Raw genomic sequence first — 22,611 nt, 5'->3', positions numbered from 1 at the left:
TTCAAATGCATAAAATGCTCTCTCCACTTCTTGCCTTAGATTCTTAAGCTTTCTTGTGCAGCACTCTCATTTGATAAACAAAGCAGGAGAAAGGTACTAAAGCCCTGCTGCTCAAAATTCAGACTCTATTAGTCTAGGGTAACCCAGGTGATCTTCATTTTTAAAATCTCATGTTTCCATTATGTAGCAGGGGTTGAGAACAACTTTAATCACCACAATCCAATAAAAGTAACAGTTTCACAGATGATCCTGGTAGAGTCTTCTCATTCTTCCCCATCCCAAGTACATAGGCCTAGGGGAATGGAGAAGGGAGTGTTACCACCAAATTGCCTATTTGAGGTTACTACCACTTATTTCTCCTGGCCAAGTCCCTTTATCCAGTGAAGACTTTGGCTCTGGTCTTCCTTTTATGTATACCATGTTGCCATGAATCAGTGAAACATAGGATACTGAGTCATTGGAAAATCCTGACATATTTTTCTATATTCTTCTATGACAAAACATGTCATGGCTTTTCTGACAACCCAGTATAAATGGATTTTTTTTCCTTATAGCTTCTTGACCTGCCTCAACTCTAATGAACTTCACTGCCCTTCTACTCCTATCATCCACTACCATGGCCATCTTTAAAACCAATGGTTTTCTACCAGGGCTGCATGTAAGAATATTCTGTAGAGTTCCATAGAATATCAAGTGTCTTGGGTACACCCTGAACTCACTGAATCAGGATTTCTGTAGGGTGATGACTGGGCAAATTATTTTTTAAAGTCCACAGATAATATGCAGCCAGAGTGGCAAGCCACAGTTACCCCAGATCTTTTCACTGTCCAGAATAAATTTTTCTCTGAAATATTTAATCCTGTTTTCCCTTTCTTTGAGCCCAGCCTCCTATCCTATCCTACTAGCTCTTTAACTCTTTAAGCCTTTACTCCTATTTTAGTTGTTCTTTGGTCTCAACAAAACTTTCATTCTCTGAATCTCTCCATTTTCAGGCAGTTTCTCAACTTCCTCTGTTCTAGACTACATGGTCTATCATATAAATTGCTCTTAAGTAACTGCTCTGTTACCTCCTGCAATTTGATTTCCTCTTGCAACTGTCTTACAAAACTGTACCTCAACAGAATCCAACCATGAAACTTGTCCACTTCTGTAACAAAGCTGATGAGAATTTCTAAGGAAAAATCACAGCCCTGCAAACTCATACTCATTATAAAGGTCATAGACCTTTACTGGGTCATTAGTTGCACTGTTTCAATATTTTCATAGACCTTTACTGGGTCATTAGTTGCACTGTGACAATATTATACTTGCTACTTGCCAACTTTGTTTACCAATCCTCTTACCAAATATTCCAGTATCACACTTTACTAAAACTTTTGCTCTTTCTCTTACGACTTTCCTTCTATTAGGTCATCAGGAAAGTCATGACATATTTCTCTGTTTTTCTATGTAAAAATGTGTCATAATTTTCCCAATGACCCAACATTTCGCTGAAAAAACAAAAACAAAAACAAAAACAAAACAAAGGCCATGAGTTGGAGATTCCTTTGATTTCACTTCCTTTCCTACCCCGATGTATTTATCTCCATAAGTACCATTTTCTCCTATCCTCCCATCTCAGGGAAAGCACATCCCCTGTACATCTGAGGTGTATCCCTCCACTGGTACTAGAGATCCCAGTCCCCCTTACTTCTCTGGGGTTTTCACTCTGTCAACGATGTATTCCTTCTGTATCTTCAATCTCTCCCTATCTGCTGGCTTAAAAGACATGCTGAGATCTCTTCTTTGCTCTCAAAAATGAAAAACTTTCTGCCTCCTCAAATCCTTTTCCAGCTGTTACAGTTTGTCAGTCTTTTCTTCTTTCAAGAAGTTAAGCTTCTTGGGAACCAGCAGTTAGCGTAATGGCTATGTCGCTGGACTCCCACGTAGTCGACCGCGGTTCACATCCCGGACCTGGTGGCTTCAAACTCACGCCGGGCACGTGTGCGTGCGTGCCTAAGATCCCGAGAGGAGAATGGAGGAGAAGGGATTGCGGCGTGACCATCCTGTCTGGGGGGTGATTTCTCGCTTTCTGTCTCTATGTCTCTCTCTGTCTGTCTGGCGAGCGCACACGCCCTATAACAAAAACCTCTCCAAAAGAAAAAAAAAAAGTTAACCTTCTTGAAACGGCAATATAGTCTTAGTTCTCACTCCCTAAACTACTGCAAGGACTCTAGGAAGTCACAAATATTGTCTGTTGTCACAAATATTGTCCTCCTTGACCAATAACCACTTCTCAATCCTGACAACTACTGGCCTCACAGTCAACACTAACATTGCTGACCATGTGTTTTTTTAAACAAATATTTCTTCCATAATAGAAAGAGACAAGACACATTCAGATGGAGGGAGATAAGCACCCATCACAGTTCTCATGCCACAATCCACTCACAGTCAGCCCAACTGGGACTCGCATGCATCTGGTGTATAGTGGGAGACTTTGGGAAATGACTCAGGACCTTCCCATATGGCTTCAGCATCACTGAATGTTACATTACTGCTGCACAGCTGTGGCTGGCCTGACCATGTATAAAACCAACTTCTTTTCCTGCTTGCTTCACACAACTCCCTCCTAGAGTCTATTTTTACACTTCTGGCATTTCTTTCTCAGTGTCATTTGTCTGTCAGCTTTTTATCAATATACCGTATTCCCCAAGAGTTGTCCTAGGTTCTTATCAACACATCTCTCCCTTGGGTCTTCTCATCTACATATATGGTTTCAGTCACCATCCATACTAATGATTCCTCATATGTACGTCCAACCCAGACCTCTCTACTGTACCCCAATCCTTAAAGTAGTTAATTGACTACTGAACATCTCTACATGGATGCTTCATGGGCCCCTCACACTAAATGTTTTTGAAAGTAAACTGATTCCCCATTGCTTTTTCCAGATCCTTCTCTCACCATCTGATTGATTGCCTAGTTTTATTAATTCTCTATATTGTCCTCTCCTATTTCAAATGATAGTGGCTCTTAAGCCAGCCTGCTTTTATTTCTCACCTGCATGACTCTAATAGACTGACTTGTTTCCTACCACCCCCAATCTATTCTTCCTTCTGTAGCTAAAGTGATACTCCCCCCACTGCATTCAAAATCAAATTCAAAACCCTTAGCATGGCATATATAAGTCCTCCAGGATCTGGTCCCCAATTACTTCTATAACTTCATGTCTCAACCTCCTCCTACTCTCACATGCACTGGCTATTCTCATTACTTGCAGCTGTATTCAGAGAGAGACAATAGTGTGCTATGCCTTCTGCCTTCACACTGCTGCTCCTTCTACCTGGAACGCCACTTACTCCTTACATAGCTAACTCTTCCTCCTTTAAGAGTCATCAAAGTTCAGTGGTTACTTCTTCCAGGAAGACTTCCCTAACTATCCCTCCCTTCAGTATTGAATAGATGCCTCTCCTCAGTGCTCACTTATATATGAACTTGCCATGCTAAACTGTAATTACTAACTTATATGTGTCCCTTACTAGATCATCGGTTTCTTAAAGGCAAGAACTGAGATATTCACCTCTGTCTTCCGGCATTCATCTAACATAGTATTTGAGTCAATATTAAATGAATAAGCATATGAACAAATGAATGGACAAATGAATGACCTTCATTATATGAAATGTGACACAATATATAGAGACAGGCCATTCCTATTTGATATTATGTGTTTGTGGGTAAGGAGACAATGATCCAGGTCCACCAAGGTGATCAGGGGTTGAGGTGTATGTTTAGAGTTGTTTTTGTAGTTGAAGTTATTGTAGATGATGGTGATGGCATCATTACAGTCTTTTTTATTTTCAACGGTGGGAATGACTCTGCATTCATTCAGGCATACCTCATCAGGTGCCACTTTAGAGGCAGAGACATCTATTGCATAGCTAGGCAGCCTTCAAGGTACAACAAAGCAAACACTTCTTCCCTAGATGAAATCCCTGGATGGTGCTGTTTGCCTTCTGAAAGCATTTTTTAAAAACTGTCATCTGAGGGAACCAGCAATTAGCGTAATGTCTATGCTGCTGGACTCCCACATAGTCAACCGCGGTTCGCATCCCGGACACAGTGGCTTAAAACTCACACCGGGAGTGTGTGTGTGCGTGCCCAAGATCCCGAGAGGAGAATGGAGGAGAAGGGATTGTGGCATGGCCATCCCACCTGGGGGGTGATTTCTCACTTTCTGTCTCTCTGTCTCTCTCTGTCTGTCTGGCGAGCACACACGCCCTATAGCAAAAAAAACTCTCAAAAAAAAAAAAAACTGTCATCTGAGTCTTGTTGTAGGAATTCTGCTTGTCATTTTCCCCTAAAATTCTTGGAAGTTTTGTTGGGCCTCCTCATTGGCAATGATATAGTCACATCTAGAATTTTTTAAATTTTAATATATATTATTTTACTTTAATTTCTTTTATACATTCAATCATTATACATCGCTTAGCTTGTATTATCTAGAATTACTTTTAGGAACACTTTCTAACTCCTTGGAAACTGAACATGCTGGAAAAGAAAAGGGATGACAAAATATGGACATAGGGAAATTCTTTCTCAGCATTGAGTTTCAAGTAACCTGGTCTGGGACATGAACCATGGTCGTCCACGTGGGAGTCCAACAACATAACTGCTACATGATCTGCTGGCCCTTTAAAGTCTGTTTTTAATCTCACTATTCCTGGGCTTTGTCCTAGGAAAACCATGTTGGAAGAACAGAGAAGTATTTTTAAAGGGCCATCTATTTCTTTTTTTCCAACAGATAATTCTTAACGACTCATTCATTTTTTTAGGTGGGTGATATATGCTTTCAGATGTTCACTGATTTCACTGAGTCACTAGAAAACTACTAGTCAGTGTCCTACAAAGAATTTACAAAATGTTGCCTTTGTGGCCTATAAGAATTAAAATGCTTTAGTGTCTACTGAACTATCAGGAAAATGAACTGAAGTACTGGAGTGATGGCCTTTTCTATTTTTTTTTAAATGCCATTCTTCTCCATCCTTTGATTTGTGGATCACAGAGCACACTGCACCATAACCGTCCAGACGGAAGCCTTCTGAGGCCTTCCTCTACTTGGGTAAGAATAAGTATCCTAGAATAGTTCTTCCTATAGCAACACCAGCCCTGCAGGTGGTGTCAAAGAGGAAGGCACTCTTTGTGAGACCAAAACACCCAGAAGGACTATTTCTGTAAAGAAGGTCACAATCCCTGCCATATCTGCTCTATAATCAAATATTGTGTTTGGGAACATATTATGAGAGGGAACCCACAGGATCTACCTTCTGTCTTATGAGATATACGTTTTTCTTTACACAGGAGAAAGATCAATTATCTAGTCTTCACCTAACTTTTTAATAGAAAGAATATCCTTGTGTGGGCCTTCGAATTAAGTTTTTTCCATTGGAAATATTTGAAAGTACTATGTGATAACTACAGTGAAATATAAGGCATAAAAATAGATCTTATTGTTGGCTCTAAATATTTAAATAAATTGACAGTGCATGGGTAAAACTTAAAAACATATTCTACAAAACATATGGAAGGTGGGGGTCTTCAAGATGTTCATGGAAAATTCACAATATGAAAAAAATCTATGGATGGATTCTAAAAAAATTTTGTACCATACCAGACTCTTACTTCAATTCCATTTTCCCAGAAGCTCTTTGATGTTCCTTGTCTGGTTCAAGTCTAGCATCTTGGGAAAAATACAATCTGATTCTGATCATAAAATGAAGGTGTTTATTGAGGGAGGAGGAGGGCCCAAATCTCCTTTGAATATTGGATTATAAATGAATCAAGGGGGAGGGATGACAGGTATCTCTTGCACTCTATTTCAATTGTGTTCTTTAATGTTTCAATTTTTTGAGAAGTTTTTGCTATAGGGCACATGTGCTTGCCAGAAAGACACAGAGAGACAGAAAGAGAGAAATCCCCCCCAGGGGGGATGGCCACGCCGCAATCCCTTCTCCATTCTCCTCTCAGGATCTTGGGCACTCACACGTGTCTGGCGTGAGTTTAAGTCACCAAGTCCAGGACTCAAACCGCGGTTGACTATATAGGAGTCCAGTGACATAGCCATTATGCCAACCGCTGGTCCCATGTTTCAATTTTTTAAAAAGGTAAAAAAAAAAAAAAAAGAAAAAAGAAAAAAAAAGGTTTTCACCATATGGAGCATGTACTCATTGGAGAGAGAGAGAGAGAGAGAGAGAGAGAGAGAGAGAAATCATCCCCCTGGGGGTGGCCACACTGCAGTTCCTTCTCTTTCACTCTTCTCCTGGATTTTTTGCTGTGAATACACATGCACCTGGTATGATTTTCAAGCTGCCAGATCCAGGACTCAAACCATGGTTGGCCATGTGAGAGTCCGGTACCCTAACCACTACACCACCTACTGGCCCCAATGTTTAAATTCTTTTTTTAGAGGTTTTTGTCTTAGGGCATGTGCGGTTGCTGAGAGAGAGAGACAGAGACAGACAGTGAAAGGGAAAATGAGAAATCATTCCCCAGGGGTGATGACCATGACGCAATCCCTTCTCTTCCATTCTCTTCTCAGGATTTTGAGCACGCACGCACATGACAGGCATGATTTTTAAGCCACCAGGTCTGGGATCTGAAGTGTGGTTGGCTACATGGAAGTCCAGCGATGTAACCACTATGCAATCTGCTGACCCCACAATGTTTCAAGCAGCAGACGTTATTATTATAGAAAATTATTTTAAAGTCCAAAGCATAACACAGAAATTGTGGGAAATAATAATTTTTTAAAAAAGGGCTAAATCACTTCCTGCTAAAAAGTTTGGCCTTCAGGAATACTGACTTGTAAAATAAAAGGTCTGTCTGGCTAGTGTCATACCTTGTTTACACTGCATTTGTAAAAATTCCGTTTTTGCATATTCCTTTGAATAAACTATTTTCAAAACCAGTTTTGTTACTCTCATTTCATACCCAACAGTATAGGATTCAATAGCCACTGAAACTAGGAATTGAGGATCTAAATTTTAGGTTTGCCTTGCTTTTTTATTAGTGGGGCAACTTTGTGGAAGTTAGTTAACTTCTCTAAATGCCTGTCATCCTCTGTAAAATAGGGATATCTTGGACCTACCTCTATTAGTTGAGGTTTGAATGAAGTAAATACTAAGTATACTGCTAAAGAGATGATGTATTTTGGAGGACTGTTGTTAGGAGTGTTACAAAGTTGAAAGTACTTTTATATCAGTAATTCCTTTAAATCTCAAATGACAGAGGTAGGACTAAGATATCCTCATTTAATAATAAGTAAAATAAAATAAATAATTTTAAAATAATTCGCAGCATCCAGTTACCCTATCTGGAATGTCTTTATGTCTAGTTCCATGCCCTTTGGTGGAATATTAAGCTCATTTTTTCCTACCAAGTCTTCAGTGGCAATGGAAAACAATATATGTCCTAAATTAGCAGCTTTTATAACATGTAGATAAAACTTAAAAGTTTTTGAGTCTGTAAGAACAGCTATAAGCCCAATTCATAAGTTGGATGTTCCAGGATGATGATGGAATGGAGGAAATATAATGATAGACCCATATGAGTCCTTCTAGTCACCCCTACTCACACACAGTTATCATCTTCTGTAGTATCATCTTCAAAAACAGGAGAGGTGATCATTCTGGGAAATCATTCGGAAATTGCCTCTTATTCAACTCCTTCCAGGCAACACATACAGGTTCCACTCTCATTTACATCCAAATCACACGTACGGTAATTTTAATGGAAAATGTTTGAATATAAAAGCAAAGATGAAACAATGTCCTAACTAGATACATCTAATCACGTGGATAATTACAGAGAGTACAAGTTTAAGTGGAGAGTGAGGTACGGTCTCATTTGATTTAGGAAGGAAAGCAACTTCACATTCCTTCAACATTGTCAATTTTCCTTTTCTTGCAACACTTCATTTTAATATTTGATCCAACACTCATCTGTCTTCCCCATCTCTTTTCATCCATCCCCTGTATCTTCTCTACCTTCTAATCTCTTTCTCAAACATCACTCCCTCTCTTATTTTATCTTTCCCTGTTGTTTCTTCAACCTTGGTATATACTTCTACCAATCTTACATTTCATACTTCTCTCGAATTTTACCATCTGGTGGTTTTAGTGAGCTACCATATTTTTGCACAATTTCCCCCTTTTTTTAAAGTGGGGTTTGAAATGGAAGCACAGTCTTTAGTAGGTAAGGAGAATGCATCTTTATTCCACCTTCTTCCAATTCAATAGAGGACTTCTAGGAGCAAAGCAGGCTCTTCTCCTGGGGCACAGCACTGACCCTGGAGGACAAACAAGATGCCATGCCCTTCAGGCTTCCCAAAGAGCAGTGGAATAATTTTGAAAAAACACTCTTTGCTAAACTGCGTGGGCTACATTTGGAGAATCAAGAGGAACATAAACACCACTCAGGATGCAGCAGTCTCTGTCACCTGGCTTTCTGATAACAGAACTCTCTATTTATTGATGCTCTCACACACTGCTGGTGCAATGAAAATACCTTGAGCTACCGCAAGATCCCAAAAGGCTCGTTAGCATCACCAAATAAACACTGCATACTGTTATCACACTAAGTATATTTTATTGTGCATCAATTAAATGAAAATTAGTAATGTGTAGTGACCAAAACATTTTATGAACAAGACCATAAAGGATAACTGAGTTTTCTTTAATATAATTAGTGCACAGCAATGCTTCCTGCTGTGTAGGGTATATAGAAGATGACATATTCTAGGAATTAGGACAACAATATATATTCAATACAATAACAAAACTATTTAGCACTTCATGAACTTTTTCACATATATGAACACACTCATTTAAAGCTTCAACTTTCTAAAGTATGCAACATGTGAACTTGCAAAGGATACATACCAAACGATAATCTAACCCACAAAACACCTAGATCAAATGTTAGCACAGCTCTATTGTCAAGATTATTTTCTCATCATGATTTCTTTCTTTAAAAAAATGACAATTTGTTTTTCTTTCCTTCTGAGTGCCAAGTTGTAAAAGTCCTCCTATCTTAAATTCAGATATGTTTCAAGGCACACTACTACCATCTTCTTAAGGAAAAATGAAAATCACTGATGGTTTTGGGTTCTAGGAGCATAGCTGATCACATATTCCCTATGTCCCATTGCAAGACAGTGTGATATGGTAGAATAAGCACAAAGTTTGGAGTCAGAGAGACCTGGGAGATTTCAGACTTCTCTCGTTTGTTATGTGACCATAGGCTATTTACTTAAATACTTTGAGTTTAAATAGTCTCATCTGTAAAAAGCCTGGAATATAGTTTGACATACAGTAACTAGTCAGTAAGTAGTAGATCACTCCCCATTTGTATTGATCTGGTTTATAAATGATTATCCTCTCCCATGCCTCCAGGGAGAGGGACCATGACATCATTCACAGACTCACGAGCTCCCAGATCTCTCTGGATTCCCCCTAAACAAAATACACATGAACTGTGCTCTCTAAAGACACAGTTCTCCACACAGCATTGCATGTCCTCTGAAACACATCTCATTCTAAAGTGCAGCACAAGACATAAGACACATAAGCACACTTCAGAAGACATAGATGTCACATAGAACTTGTCACCACCAAAAGCAGCCTCACCTGCTTCTTTCCCATATGTTCTTCCAAGCTTCAAATCCTTATCATTGTTATTTTTGGAGGCACTTTGCCATTTTCAGAGTCCTGGCCATATGTGTTTGCCCCATTGCCTTTTCATTATCAGTTTATTTATTAATTAATTTATTCATTCATGTATTTATACCCCACCTTTTTCCAAATTAGATGTCTGGCAGCTTACAAGAATACACAAAATACAACATGATAGCATAAATTCGAAGTAGATAAGAAAGGAAAAGGAAAAAAAAAAGAACAAAAGCAAAACACAAAGAGAGAGGCATAAAAAATGGAGCCTGGAAGAATGCTTACAGAAAGTACATACATACCATAGAGTCCCATTACTAGTGCTATGTATAGACCACATATGTGACTCCAAGCTTTCTAGTAGCCAACAAAAGAGAAACCTGATCAGTCCCATACTTCATGGGGTCCATAAAATAAAATCAGACTACTTGTTTAGGGCATCCTTTTACTGGTCTAATTACTAAAAAGTTTTCTATAATGAAATATCATAAAATGGTAAATGATCCCGTCTATATTGCTCTAACACCAAGAGTCAGTTCCTAGAGCATGGTTCAACAAAGATCCTCAATCTTGAAATTTCATCAGCTACTTCTCTTTCTCCTACCTATCCCTTGAAGTTCCATGTGCTCAATAAAATGTAGCTATTAAAGAGATTTCTTCTTTAAAAAAAGTCTGCTATCAACAAATCAAATATTTTCATATAAATAAAGAAATGGACATTGTGACATTATTTATAATGACAAAAATTTATAAACCCTAAATAACCAACAAAAGGAAACTGTTAAGTAAACCATGAAGCCACTATATGATGAAATATTTTATACCACTGAATATTATATTTAAGATTTTTAAAATATAGGAAAATATTAATGATAAAAAGGATACAAAATTGTATTTCTTAACTATGTAAAACTGTATATACATGTATATATAGTCAGAAAATGTCTGGAAATATATCAACCAAAATGTTAACATTGTTTGTGAGATTTTTAATTATGGGTGATCTTTTTCTACATAAGCTCATTTTTGTTCTCTGAGTTCTTGACATTGATTTCTATATGATAAGGAACAGAGAGACTAGGAGGAAAAACCTCAACCCAGTTACCTTTGGCTTATGAAATCATGGGCGATTTTAATTTTTTTTTTTTTACATTTCTATAATACATAAATTCTAGATATGAAGAAAGTAAAGAATAAAAACCCTAGTTTATTTTGCTGTTGTCATTAAGGTCTAAAATGCTACAATTGTAATAAAACCTCACAATTATTTAGCACTTTAGATTTTACTACTTTGTTACACTATGGTATTTAGCATTATATTTGATTATCACAAATATGTGAGGTAGGCCAGGTATTATTATCCTTATTTAACAGGAAATGAAACTGAGGCTCAGAGAAGCTAAGTAGCTGACCCCAAATCACAATAATTAGAGGCAGAGGTGAATGTAAAACCAGGCTGCCAAAAGCCGTCTAGTGCTCTTTCCACTACAAGACTACATTATTACTGAGGCAGTTACTGAAAGGCAGGAACTTAGAAAGATTCACTGCTCCTCACCCATGAGGTTTAGGTTCCTGAACAATCCTAAAGCAGGAAAAGTTCAGCTGAGGAAATCATGGTTTTTGGAAAAAAAAAAAAAGAGGGGGGGGGGGGTAGAAAAAAATGAGGTCTCAAGTTATCTTTTGAAAGCTCTAATAAACAGTTTTATGCACAGTGTGAAACAATAGCAATATTACATAAAAATAATGAGAGTTTCTATAGTTTAAATTAGTGAAAATGATAGGCTCTACATAATTTTCACTTAGGCCTTGAGATGACCTCTTCTAGAGGTCATGAAGAAGTATTTATCATTCAAGATGATACTGGAAAAGAGAGATGATAGAGAAGCAATGAACGGAGGTGGACTGTTAGTTCAAATCAAAGATGTTTATGCTCTCATAGACACTGAGGTCTAATCCTGAAATTTTAACAACTCTCTTGGCTTTAGCTCAATTGAGTATGTGAATTTAAGTAGCACTGCTTAATTATTTGGATCTTGTGAAGATGTGCTCTGTCTTCTCAAGTCTTTTTTAGAAGACACCTTAGCGCTTCAATATGGAGTTCAATGAAATCATTCAAACTTTAAGGACAGCTTATCTGCTGTCCAATAAGGGTATTAAATGGTACTACTTGATGATCTAGGCATTTCTAAGGTTTTTTTCCTTCCCTAATATGGTCTTTAAAAAAGACTCTTAGCACCTCTTCACAAAGTTCAATTAAATTATTTCAAGTTTTGCCCAAAGGTAATTTATCATCTAACAACAGTATTAAATGATATTTGATGATTTAAGTCTTGTTGAACATGGTTTCTGGCCAATGTCACTGTTTTTGAAGGCATCATAGTATCTCTCTCTTTAAAAAAAATAGAAAGCATTAGTTCAGGCAAGCTTTGAAACAGGTAAGATTTGATATTTAAAAATTTGATATTAAAACCTCCTTCCTTTGACGAGGTCTTAATCTTGTTCTAAAAAATTGGTTCTTATTGTTTATAGCGATATTTGTCTCTGATCCTTTAGCTTTCTAGTTGTCTTCACTGTCACTTATAATCACCTCTGGGGTACTGGAAGCCTCCAGTGGGTCATTCTCTAGCAGTCTGATATCATCTGAATTAGTGTCAACAGGTTCAGGATTCAATCTTAGCCAATAATTGCTCCTGTGCCAAATGTCCATACTCATCCATAGATTCTTCTTGATCTAGATTGTCTTCAAGAAGGATTGCTGAAAGACATTTCAGCATCACTAGCCAAATCTTCTCCCCAGTTGCATTAATGACAGGATCTCTTAAACTATCTAATGCCTCTTTTATTAAAACAGTTGGTATAATGGCTATGTCGCTGGACTCCCATGTAGTCGACCGCAGTTCGAGTCTCAGACCCAGTGGCTTAAACTCATGCCAGGTGCATGTGTGTGCGTGCCCAAGATCCCGAGAGGAGAATGGAGGAGAAGGGATTGTGGTGTGGTCATCCTCCCTGGGGGATGATTTCTCGCTTCTGTATCTCTGTCTCTCTAGTGAGTGCCCTATAACCCAAACCTCTCCAAAAAAAAAAAAAAAGAGAAGACTCTGGGGAAAAAATATGGCATTAGTGATGGCATGGAAATTCCATGTACTAGGATTTTCAGACAAAGGACCTTAGCAAGATTCTGAATAAAGTTATATATTAGTTTAGCATAAATCTTCTTGAATAGCTGGATCAAACACTGATCTAAGGACTGAAGAATCTGAGACATGTGGCTAGTTATACAGATAATCTTAATATTAGAATGTACATTGGTAAATGCATCTGAAGCACTAAATATACTGAAGAATCAAGACTTTGAAGTTAAGACATTTTTCTTTGAAGCACTCAAACGTCCAAAAGAAAATACTGTTCAATCCATTCCATGAAGAGAAGAGTCATATAGGCTTTTCTGTTTCCATGCCAGTATGCTGGAAACTTGGCACAGTTTTGTCCCCTGAGAAGATTTTGACATAGTTTTTTGTAGAGCAGCAATGATTTCACTATGAGGTCACCTGAAGCACTGGCATGTAACAGAAATGTGAGCCTCTTTGTTGTGCTGACCTCATTCAGCATTAGTTGGCTCTTACTCTTCAAAAGTGCAAGCAGAAAAAAAAAAGTGCAAGCAGTATTATAGTATTATTCAGGGGCTTCCAAAGTATGGCAGACTCAACAGCACTGAATGTTTGTGCAGGTGCATAATTCCCTTCCTCAATCACATTCTACCATTGTGGTGGATACAAGAAAGGAGATGCAGGACTGTCATATAAGACTTGGTATTCAGGTCTGTCAAATCTTAAATTTTCAAAATATCTCTTGCTCCCAGCAAATTTTTTTTTTCCAGATCCACTTCAGTGTCTGAAAACTTGTCTTTGAAAATTATTCTCACGTAGTCACATCTTTTACATGGAAGTGTTTCACTATTCTTGTCAATCCATAGGTTTAACAACATCATTTCCATCTTGAGTAATGAGGAACAAAGCATGTAGGTGGACAAGAAGCAATACTGGCCCTAATAAACATTTCAGTCTTTCTCATGGTATGAATTGTGGGTGCATTAACACTTGGTATGCAACCTACAAAGCTCTTTGTTTTACCTTGAAGAAACAGATCAAGAATGTCCCTTTTCTCTTTTAAAGACATCATCTTTTTTGCCCTTCTAGCAATTTTCCATGATGCTGGTGGCCTCAAACTTGCTTCGCTCTTATTCAGCTCTAGTAGTCACATCTATAGAAGCTACATTTCAGCGTTATGGTAATTAATGCAAACTGACAATTACTTAGTAGAGATTTCATATCCTCAACTGTCACAAAGTGTTAGCATATGGTATTTAAGCACCAAATGGTATTATAAACACCACAAGGTTAAATGATAATACATTGTTGTGATACTCAGTGCACATGAGTTGACTGTATAAAGGACAACTGGTAGAAGAATGAGAGAGGGAACAAATGACTCAGAAGATTCTTCCCACCTTGTGATTTAATCTCTGCCTAACTCCCATATACTCAATTAAGAATCTTCACAGTTACCAAAAATGTATACAAAAGTATATCTATCTATATTCAAATATCCAAAAAGGACAACTTACAGTTAGAAAGGGATTACTGTAAATTCTTCTCTAAGTTATCAGAAAGTAAGTCACTGTTTATATTCAAGACAGTACCATTACTATGAATTCCCCTGACTTAACACTAGGAATTCAATTTTATGTTAAAAGTAAACATAGCAGAAATATATTTCTTGTCAGCCCACAGTAAGTCAATCAAACATTATCCTCTGACAAAATGCAACCTTCGAAAATGTAGATGTGAAGATCAGGCGGGCCCTGAACAGCCAATGCTTAAGAAATGACTACCCAAAAAAGAAAGTGATAATGAAAAAGTAAACTAGCCCCTTTTCAATGCCGGGCCACTGATACTTTACTTTTATCCCCTCCTCCTGGGAAGATAGAGCGAAGCCTGGCTTTCTTATTCTTCTCTTCAGGGGCCATGGGAAGTGGTTTGGAGCTGTGGTTGAGTGCTGAAGAATCCCGGTTGTTACTATTCATCCTCAGTGGAGGAGCTGGGGGTTTCTCTTCATTATCCAGACCGTCGGACATTTTCAGTTACAACTGATTTCACAGCTCCTAAAGAAAAAAGAGGAGAAAACAGGAACTAAGGAAGGAAAGGTCTAAAAAATAATTACTAGTAAATATAGGGGCTGTCATATATTAGAAACAAAAGAATTAGTCTCAGGTATTCTCAGGTTTTGTGTGGATCATTTTGGGGATTTCTCTTCTGGAGTGAAGGGATTTGCCTCCCCAAAGCAACTATACAATTTCCCAAAAAAGGGAAGCAACAATAAATGGCTTTTCAATACGTATATTCAAACAAGTAAGTTTCCTGGCTTTTCCTAAAATGAAATCTACTGTTCATTCATGGTTGTGGAAAGAACAATTAATAATTTTTCTTCTATAAAAATACTATCTTGATTAATTTCATGGTCAGGGTGGTACAACATCCTCAGAATGTGGAACTGACACAAGTTTGACAATTTTGAACAGCTCACAACAATGATTTGTTAGCCTCTTTAACATTGGTTTGTCCTTGGCACATTTCTCATGTGTATGTGCCTGATTTACAAAATGCACTCTGTTGTTTTTATGGTAATACACTGAGAAGCCATTCCATTTACCTGGCAGTTTCAGCAGCATCAGGGTGTGCTGTTAGGGCAAACATTACCCTGTCTTCTCCCAAGCAAGTAGAAGATATAAGTGGACCAAATGTCACTATGAGCAAAGAGGAGATCCAAAGGAGAGGTTCACTTCCTGAGAAGACATCATAACCTTACCCCCTTATCAAACTTTAGGTGCCGGGACACAAAACTTGTCGGTTCAGTCGGCCTATGACATAAATATTTGCAAGATCTTGAAAGACACTATTTTGTTTGGGGCAGCTGTGGGCTCTATTTCAAGGTGGTTAGAGGTAACCAGGTTAGAAGATTCAGTTTTGGTTCTAGAAGCTCATTTGCTCTTAATTTCATTACTTTTTAGTATCTTATGTCTAGGTCTAAGACATTTGAGTTTTATCTCACTGGAAAGGTAAAGAGAACCAGAAAAACATGGACTCCTTGTTGAAATGTTTGTGTCCAGATGTTTTTCTGCTCTAATCCAAGTCTTTCCATTTGACCCTGACCACAAGTTAGTTGTGAAGAGTACCTTCCAAGTAAATCCCCAGTTTGAATACAAGGAAAATAAAATCCTATCATAACAAAATCTCTGTAAATTTATCAAGTGTTACCTGGCACCAATTTAGGAACATAAGAACTCTCTAAATAGGACTTAGCTTATCACTTTACTCCAACAATATTTACTATGAATGAACCTAAGTATAACAGGAAAAGCAGGGGTCTCCTCATTAACTTTTGAAATGAGAAATAATCTATCATAATTCTTTTTAGCCATTTACTGGTTATGTTTTTTATTTTCTGTAGTGAACTCTAAGCTATATCATATTATGTGAAAAATTTTTAAATAATTTACTATGTTCCAAATTCTCTCAAATATATAGTCTATAATTATTCAAGAATAGTTAGAATTAACAGCTTGTCCATCTGCATAGGTGACTGCCAACTAACGGTTGGCTTGATCTTGATTTAGACAAGAACTCTCCCTTTTGTTTGCCTAAGTGTCATGTCTTGCATCATTTTAATGAACTAAGACCAATTCTACTTTTTTTCTCTTTGCAGATTTGTTTTTGAATAAAAATGATAGTGAAAATATGTAGTAATAACTGTTTTGTCATCATTTGATAAGCCTCATGTTTTCCAGTTCATGTGAAACCGCAGCAGGAAGTATGGTGAAAAAAATAACTGTGATGTCAACGACAAAATACATTTATAGATATTACTGTTACTAGCAAGTATTTTAATTAGAATATGGAACCAGTGCTAATGTGTCTACACTCTCTTTTGGATTTTGACTTTTGACCCTTCTAAATTCAGTTTCTCAAAAGAGAAAAGTAAGTTTAGTACAGACTACATCAATGGCATTAATATGCACTGGATAGGTTTATGGTTTAAATTTAGCTACTGAGGAGAATTTACCACCAGAAACAACACACTAGTTTTTTCTTTATTAGTTTGTTTCACTTTTCTGAGTTCAAAACTAATACCCAAATATGACCTGACTATTACATAAATCTTGATATACAAAACCTATCTTGTTAAAAAAAATAAATTGGAAGTTATTGCAAAGGAAATAAACATTTAAATAGAAACACCAAGAAGACAGATTTCTGAAAAACGTGACTCACAGAGACAGAGCCACCATTTTCTGGATGACATATATTTTTTGAGGACATACAACTTAACTTGAGATGACAGAAGTCAGAGAAACCTGCAAATCCCCTTTTAAATAATATACAAACCTGATCTTGCAAAATAAGGCAAGTGTCTTAGGATTCTAGAGAAACTACAGAATTCAAAATACTATGCTGTTTTGTTCTTGATAAATAGATGTGGCTAACAACAAAGTGGCCTTTTTTGTTCCTAATTGGTCACTCTGACCAGAGATGCACTGATTCCTTTTAGGCTGCCTTGTTATCCTTGGCCTTATTTGCCCAGCTATATTTTAGGTTGAGAAGAAAGAAATACTTGGGATATAAAAACCCAAACTAAGGACCAGCAGTTAGCGTAATGGCTATGTCACTGGACTCCCATGTAGTCGACCACGGTTCGAGTCCCAGACCCGGTGGCTTAAACTCACACCGGGCATGTGTGCGTGCTTGCCCAAGATCCCGAGAGGAGACTGGAGGAGAAGGGATTGCAGTATGGCCACCCCCCTGGGGGGTAATTTCTTGCTTTCTGTCTCTCTGTCTTTCTCTGTCTTTCTGGCGAGCGCATGTGCCCTATAAAAAGAAAGAAAGAAAAAACTATACCATTCTGTATTGCACTAGAAATTTCTGACTAAAATTTCCACTACACACACTTGCTGTAGACAATAACACAGGGGTTCTGCAAAGGATCTAACTTATATGGCATATCTTTCTTTCTACTGCCCACCAAACTGGAATTATTTCAAGTTCATTTAACTCGTCAGGAGATTATAAGAAGAGTTGAAATAAACCTTTTATAGATACAGAAGTGAAACTAAAGGACTTATATGTAGGTCAACACAAACTTGGTAAAACAGGAACAAATAATCTATTTACCTAGACATTTCAGATTTTGTTTGACTTGAATTATACTTTTATTACTTCAGTTTTTTTTTTTTTGTACCTTTTACAAGATACATTGAATCCTCATCTTCTTCTAATGATTCCAAATAATTCTGATTTGGTAACAAAAGAATAATGTGAGAAATTTTTGTTATCTTCAACTTATTTTCAAAGCTAGTGCTTCAAAGCACATTTTAAGAGCAGTAGAGAAAGGGTAGGGAACTATTGGGAGCCTTGCCATTAATGAGTTTGTTTCTTGAGTGGGAGGTATCTCCTACTATTCCACAAATGTAGAAAAAAAAAGGTATTCTATAATGATATGTTTGTAAACAATGCCAATTTACTAAGCCAGGTCCTCCTCTGAGACAGCTTTCTACAAAGGATACTATTAATGGCTTGCTGGTTCAATCTGCCTATGATGTCATTATTTCTAAGATCCTGAAAGAGACTATTTTGTTTGGGGCAGCTGTAGGATCTATTTCAAGAATTTTACAAAAGCACCATTATTCTCTTGGAACCCAATCAAAAACTGTTTATCTTTAAAGTTGAATTTCTGTCATTCACTTCTACAACAAAACAGCAAGTGAGTGGCACATTGGATCTAACCACAGGTCATTCATATCACTTTTAAAACTTGGCCCTTAGCAGTATAACAGCTAATTTTAATGGACAACCACCAACAGTTGATATCTGTTCACAACTTGATTCCATAGTAAGCTACTATATTTGTTTTAGAGAGATTTTTGCTATAGGGTGCATGTGTTCACCAGAGAGACAGAGAGACAGAATGTGAGAAATCACCCCTCAGGGGCTTGGCCATGCTACAATCCCTCCTCCTCAATTCTCCTTTTTGGACCTTGTGTATGCATGCACATTTGCCCAGCCTGAGTTTTAAGCTGCCGAGTCTGGGAATCAAACTGTGGTCGAGTACATGAGAGATGTAACCATTACCACCCTCTCTGCTGTTCCAGCTACTATGTTTTTTAGAGATAATTCAAATGACTTCTGTAGATGAATATTATTATTTTTTTTTTTGGAGAGGTTTCTGCTATAGAGTGTGTGCACTCACCAGAAAAACAGAGAGACAGAAAGCAAGAAATCACCCCCCAGGAGGGATGGCCATGCCATAATTCCTTCTCCTCCATTCTCCTCTCTGGATCTTGGGCATGCACGCACATGCGCCCAGCATGAGTTTAAGACACCAGGTCCGGGACTTGAACCGCCATTAATTACATGGGAGTCCAGTGACATAGCCATTACGTTAACTGCTGGTCCCAGGATGGGTATATTTTTGATCCAGCCCTTGGGACTTAATGTGGCTTACCAATGGTCTGTAATTATAATTGAAATTTATCAGAAATAAAAAAAAAGTCTCGTTTCATGATCACCAAGGAGCCTGAACACCCTTTTCAAGAGTACTAGGACAGATTTCCTCTCTTCTCTCTCTCTCTTTCTCTCTTCGTCCCTCCTCTCACTCCCACAGACAAGTTTGTATTGCCTGTATGTGTACACAGGCAATACATGAATGAACATATACAATCCTTTACTCATTTGCCTTCTGACACAGCTTAACTGCAAAGTGTATTAGAGAAAAACTATTATCAAGATGCATAGCAACTCTAGATAAAAAGAATATAGCAATGGTGGACCAGCAGATAGCATAATGATTATATCACTGGACTCCCACGTAGTCAACTAAGGTTTGAGTCTCGACTTGGAGGCTTAAAACTCATGCCCTCTGCGGGGGTGATTTTTCTCTTTCAGTCTCTCTGGAAAGCACATGCGTCCTATAGCAAAAATCTCTCTCTAAGAAAGGAAAAAAAAATACACACCAATGATAATTATACTCTTATTCCTCCAAAATGCAGTCTCTTAATAAGCACATTGCCAAACTACAAACTCAAGGGTTGCTTAGTGGGCTAAAACAAGAACAAAAACAAAAACAAAAAAACATCAATTTGCATTTTCATGGATCCAGAAGTCAAAAGGAAAGATAGGTAATCAACTATGCTCTAGCTAATATGACTGCAATTCATAGTATGGCATATATGTTGAATTGGATGCAACCAAAACTGCCAATTTTACCTCTTTGCCACAGGCACTCTTCCCAAGGAAGTGAAGGGCGAGAATCCAGAAATACTGGTCCTACAACTTTTAAGGCCATCTATTAAGCCATAAGCAATTGAAATAAATATTTCCATAGGATCTGATGCCATCAAAGACACATATAAAACAAGCAAATGTCTGTAGAATTCTGTCTGCTTTTAAACTTTAAATAACGACGTATCTATTTTTCCCAATGAAAAACAGAGTAATTCTGCCCTCTTTTCAAAAACAAAGCCCAGGCAAGCAGATATGCACCATGATTTAATGAAACCAGAGGTAAAGCTGAAAAACCACCAGCCATACAGCTATTATTGTAAATCAATGAGCATGACAAAATTGTTTAATATCCTTTTCACATCAAACTAGAAGATCTAACAGAGGACTGAGATATAGCCTAGAGGAAACATTCTGGATGAACTTCCTAATGTTTCTGATATACACATGTGAAGAGTAGGTTTACAAGAACCCTTGAAATGATAGCCCTATAATGACAAACTACATGAGCACATATGAAGCAAGATGGACTTTAGAATCTGAAAAGGAAATAGTAAAAGAAATTTCATGGTAAGACATGAAAATATTTCTAATTTCTACAGTTTAATAATTCTTTATAGCAAGAAGTAGCTCTACAGATCAAGAAAAAACAAACTTCTAATAACAGTCTGCAGACTTCAATGTATTAAGCAAACATATATTTAAAGTCAGTCAACACTGGGCGTTTTTTGGTATTAAGGATGAGGTTGCAACTTTTACTGCCAGAATGATATGTACATTGAATTGTACTTTGGTGGTGGGAAAACAGATCCAAGAGTTATACCTTCTGACTCTTTCTTCAGCTCCCTGGTAACCCAAAGCACACATTTTCAAGATGGCTAGCGGAGTTTTCAGGTATAGATGGGTGGGAAACAAATCATGCTATGCTAACTAACCTAAGCTGACACTAAACCCACTTTACCTTGTGTGCATTATTAACAGATGAACTAATGGGTTTAGGCACTTACCACGGACAAAGTAAGAAAATGTAGTGGATTTCTTAAAATTGCCCCCCAAAAATAAAAGTAGAAAAAGAAAAGTTATCTTTTCTTCTGTAGGAGGGACAATGTCATATAACTTGAAAGAAATATTGTATATTGCTTTGCATTTCTATAGCAACTTGCACATGAAGATTTCTAGCAACTTTCAGACATTAATTCCGATAATATACTAAGATGCTGAAGCGGATATTTACAGAAAAAAGGAGCCAAGTCTGAATCTTCCAGCAGTTTCGAATCTATACTGCCATTCTCAGGCTGGCAGAAAAAAGGAAATCCAACCAATAACTATAGCCAGCTGGTGAGCCCAACTTAACATTCCATCATCTTATTTTACATTGTACAAAGTCATTAATTAAGCTTGCCATTCCTCTCGTGAGATCATAAAATCCTTGAGGGTAAGAGGTCCTCAGTCATATCTATGTCTTCAAACTACCTAGTAAGATGTCTTGTTCCCAGTAGGCACTATGTATATGTGTGAGGTGATGAAACAGAACTCTATACGTTCTAGGTATTTATTGCAGTTATGAGTAAGCTTTTCATAAGGTTGCATAATCCTGTGTTATAGACCTAATTGTAGCAGGTCAAAGCCAACAAGGCATGTTTGGAAACAGCAGCACTAGTCTAAGTGCCAAGCAATTGGGCATCATTTAGAAGACAGCTACCAAATGATTAATACCTCGGTTTTAATATATGACTTCATAACGTCCAAAGAGTTTCCATGTCTTGCTCTTATTTGAGCCTGTGTAGAAGGGAGTACCAATCCCATTTACCATATGAGGAATTTACAAAGCATAATGGTTAAATGATTTTCTCAGGGTCACACAAGTGAAAGAACTGAGACTAGAATATCTTAAGCTTCTAAACTTTTGTTAGTTCCTTTGCCACCTTACCAGTACAATCTGTATCCTATTAAACAAACACACACACACACACTCTTCATATATACACTTTCATCCTCCCAAAATATTCATAGAACAGGTATAGCCTTTTTCGTTTCAACCCATTTTAGGTTGGTACTTACTGATTTCAACTGTTTTATTCCCATCCAAAGACCCACGGTTAGGTGATAGTTAAACTGACAGAACTCCAACAGGTTTTGTTGGTCGGTTGTACCAATTCTTAGATGGCCTTGTTTTGGAGCTTACCTCTTCTGAAGCACTAACCAAGGGAACTCTGCTATCAGAGACAGGGGTGTGCTGTTTCAGAGAGCCTCGCCAGGGAGATACCATTACAGTGTGTAATGGAGGGAAGCCATTTCTAAGATCATTTGATCAGGTGGAGTTGAGCTACTTGTTAGACGGGAGATTTGCAAAAAGCAGCCAGACAAACAAGGGAGGCACTAGCTCTTTTTACAGCTGCCTAGTTTCAACCTTAGATCATGCAAGAGATAGCTCACTGCTAACATAGGTACACGCACACTCCCACACAATACATTCATGTTCTCGCCTATACAACAGGGGCAAATGAGGCTGGTTCTGCTGTAGTTATGTTCTCTGCCAACTTTTTTATGAGTGATTTCTATTGTTTTCAGCA

General features: G+C 37.6%; 1 protein-coding gene across 9 annotated transcripts in view; it reads right to left on the bottom strand.

Moving 5' to 3' along the window:
• The window catches only part of PAK3 (p21 (RAC1) activated kinase 3), a 320,142-nt gene that overhangs the window by 108,733 nt on the left and 188,798 nt on the right, over positions 1-22,611 (bottom strand). For 8 of the 9 annotated variants that reach the window (XM_006167722.3, XM_027767967.1, XM_006167732.3 and 5 more), the window contains one exon: positions 14,667-14,868. In XM_006167722.3, the coding sequence (XP_006167784.1) occupies positions 14,667-14,841 (175 nt within the window). In that variant the 5' untranslated portion in view covers positions 14,842-14,868. Of the gene's footprint in view, positions 1-14,666; positions 14,869-15,416; positions 15,507-22,611 lie in introns of those variants that run through there. The other variant, XM_027767969.1, reaches the window with a different exon arrangement.

This window comes from Tupaia chinensis, unplaced genomic scaffold (assembly GCF_000334495.1).
Source record: "Tupaia chinensis unplaced genomic scaffold, TupChi_1.0 Scaffold144991_2, whole genome shotgun sequence".
Classification (NCBI taxonomy): domain Eukaryota; kingdom Metazoa; phylum Chordata; class Mammalia; order Scandentia; family Tupaiidae; genus Tupaia; species Tupaia belangeri.
This window is presented reverse-complemented; position numbering and strand designations above follow the sequence as displayed.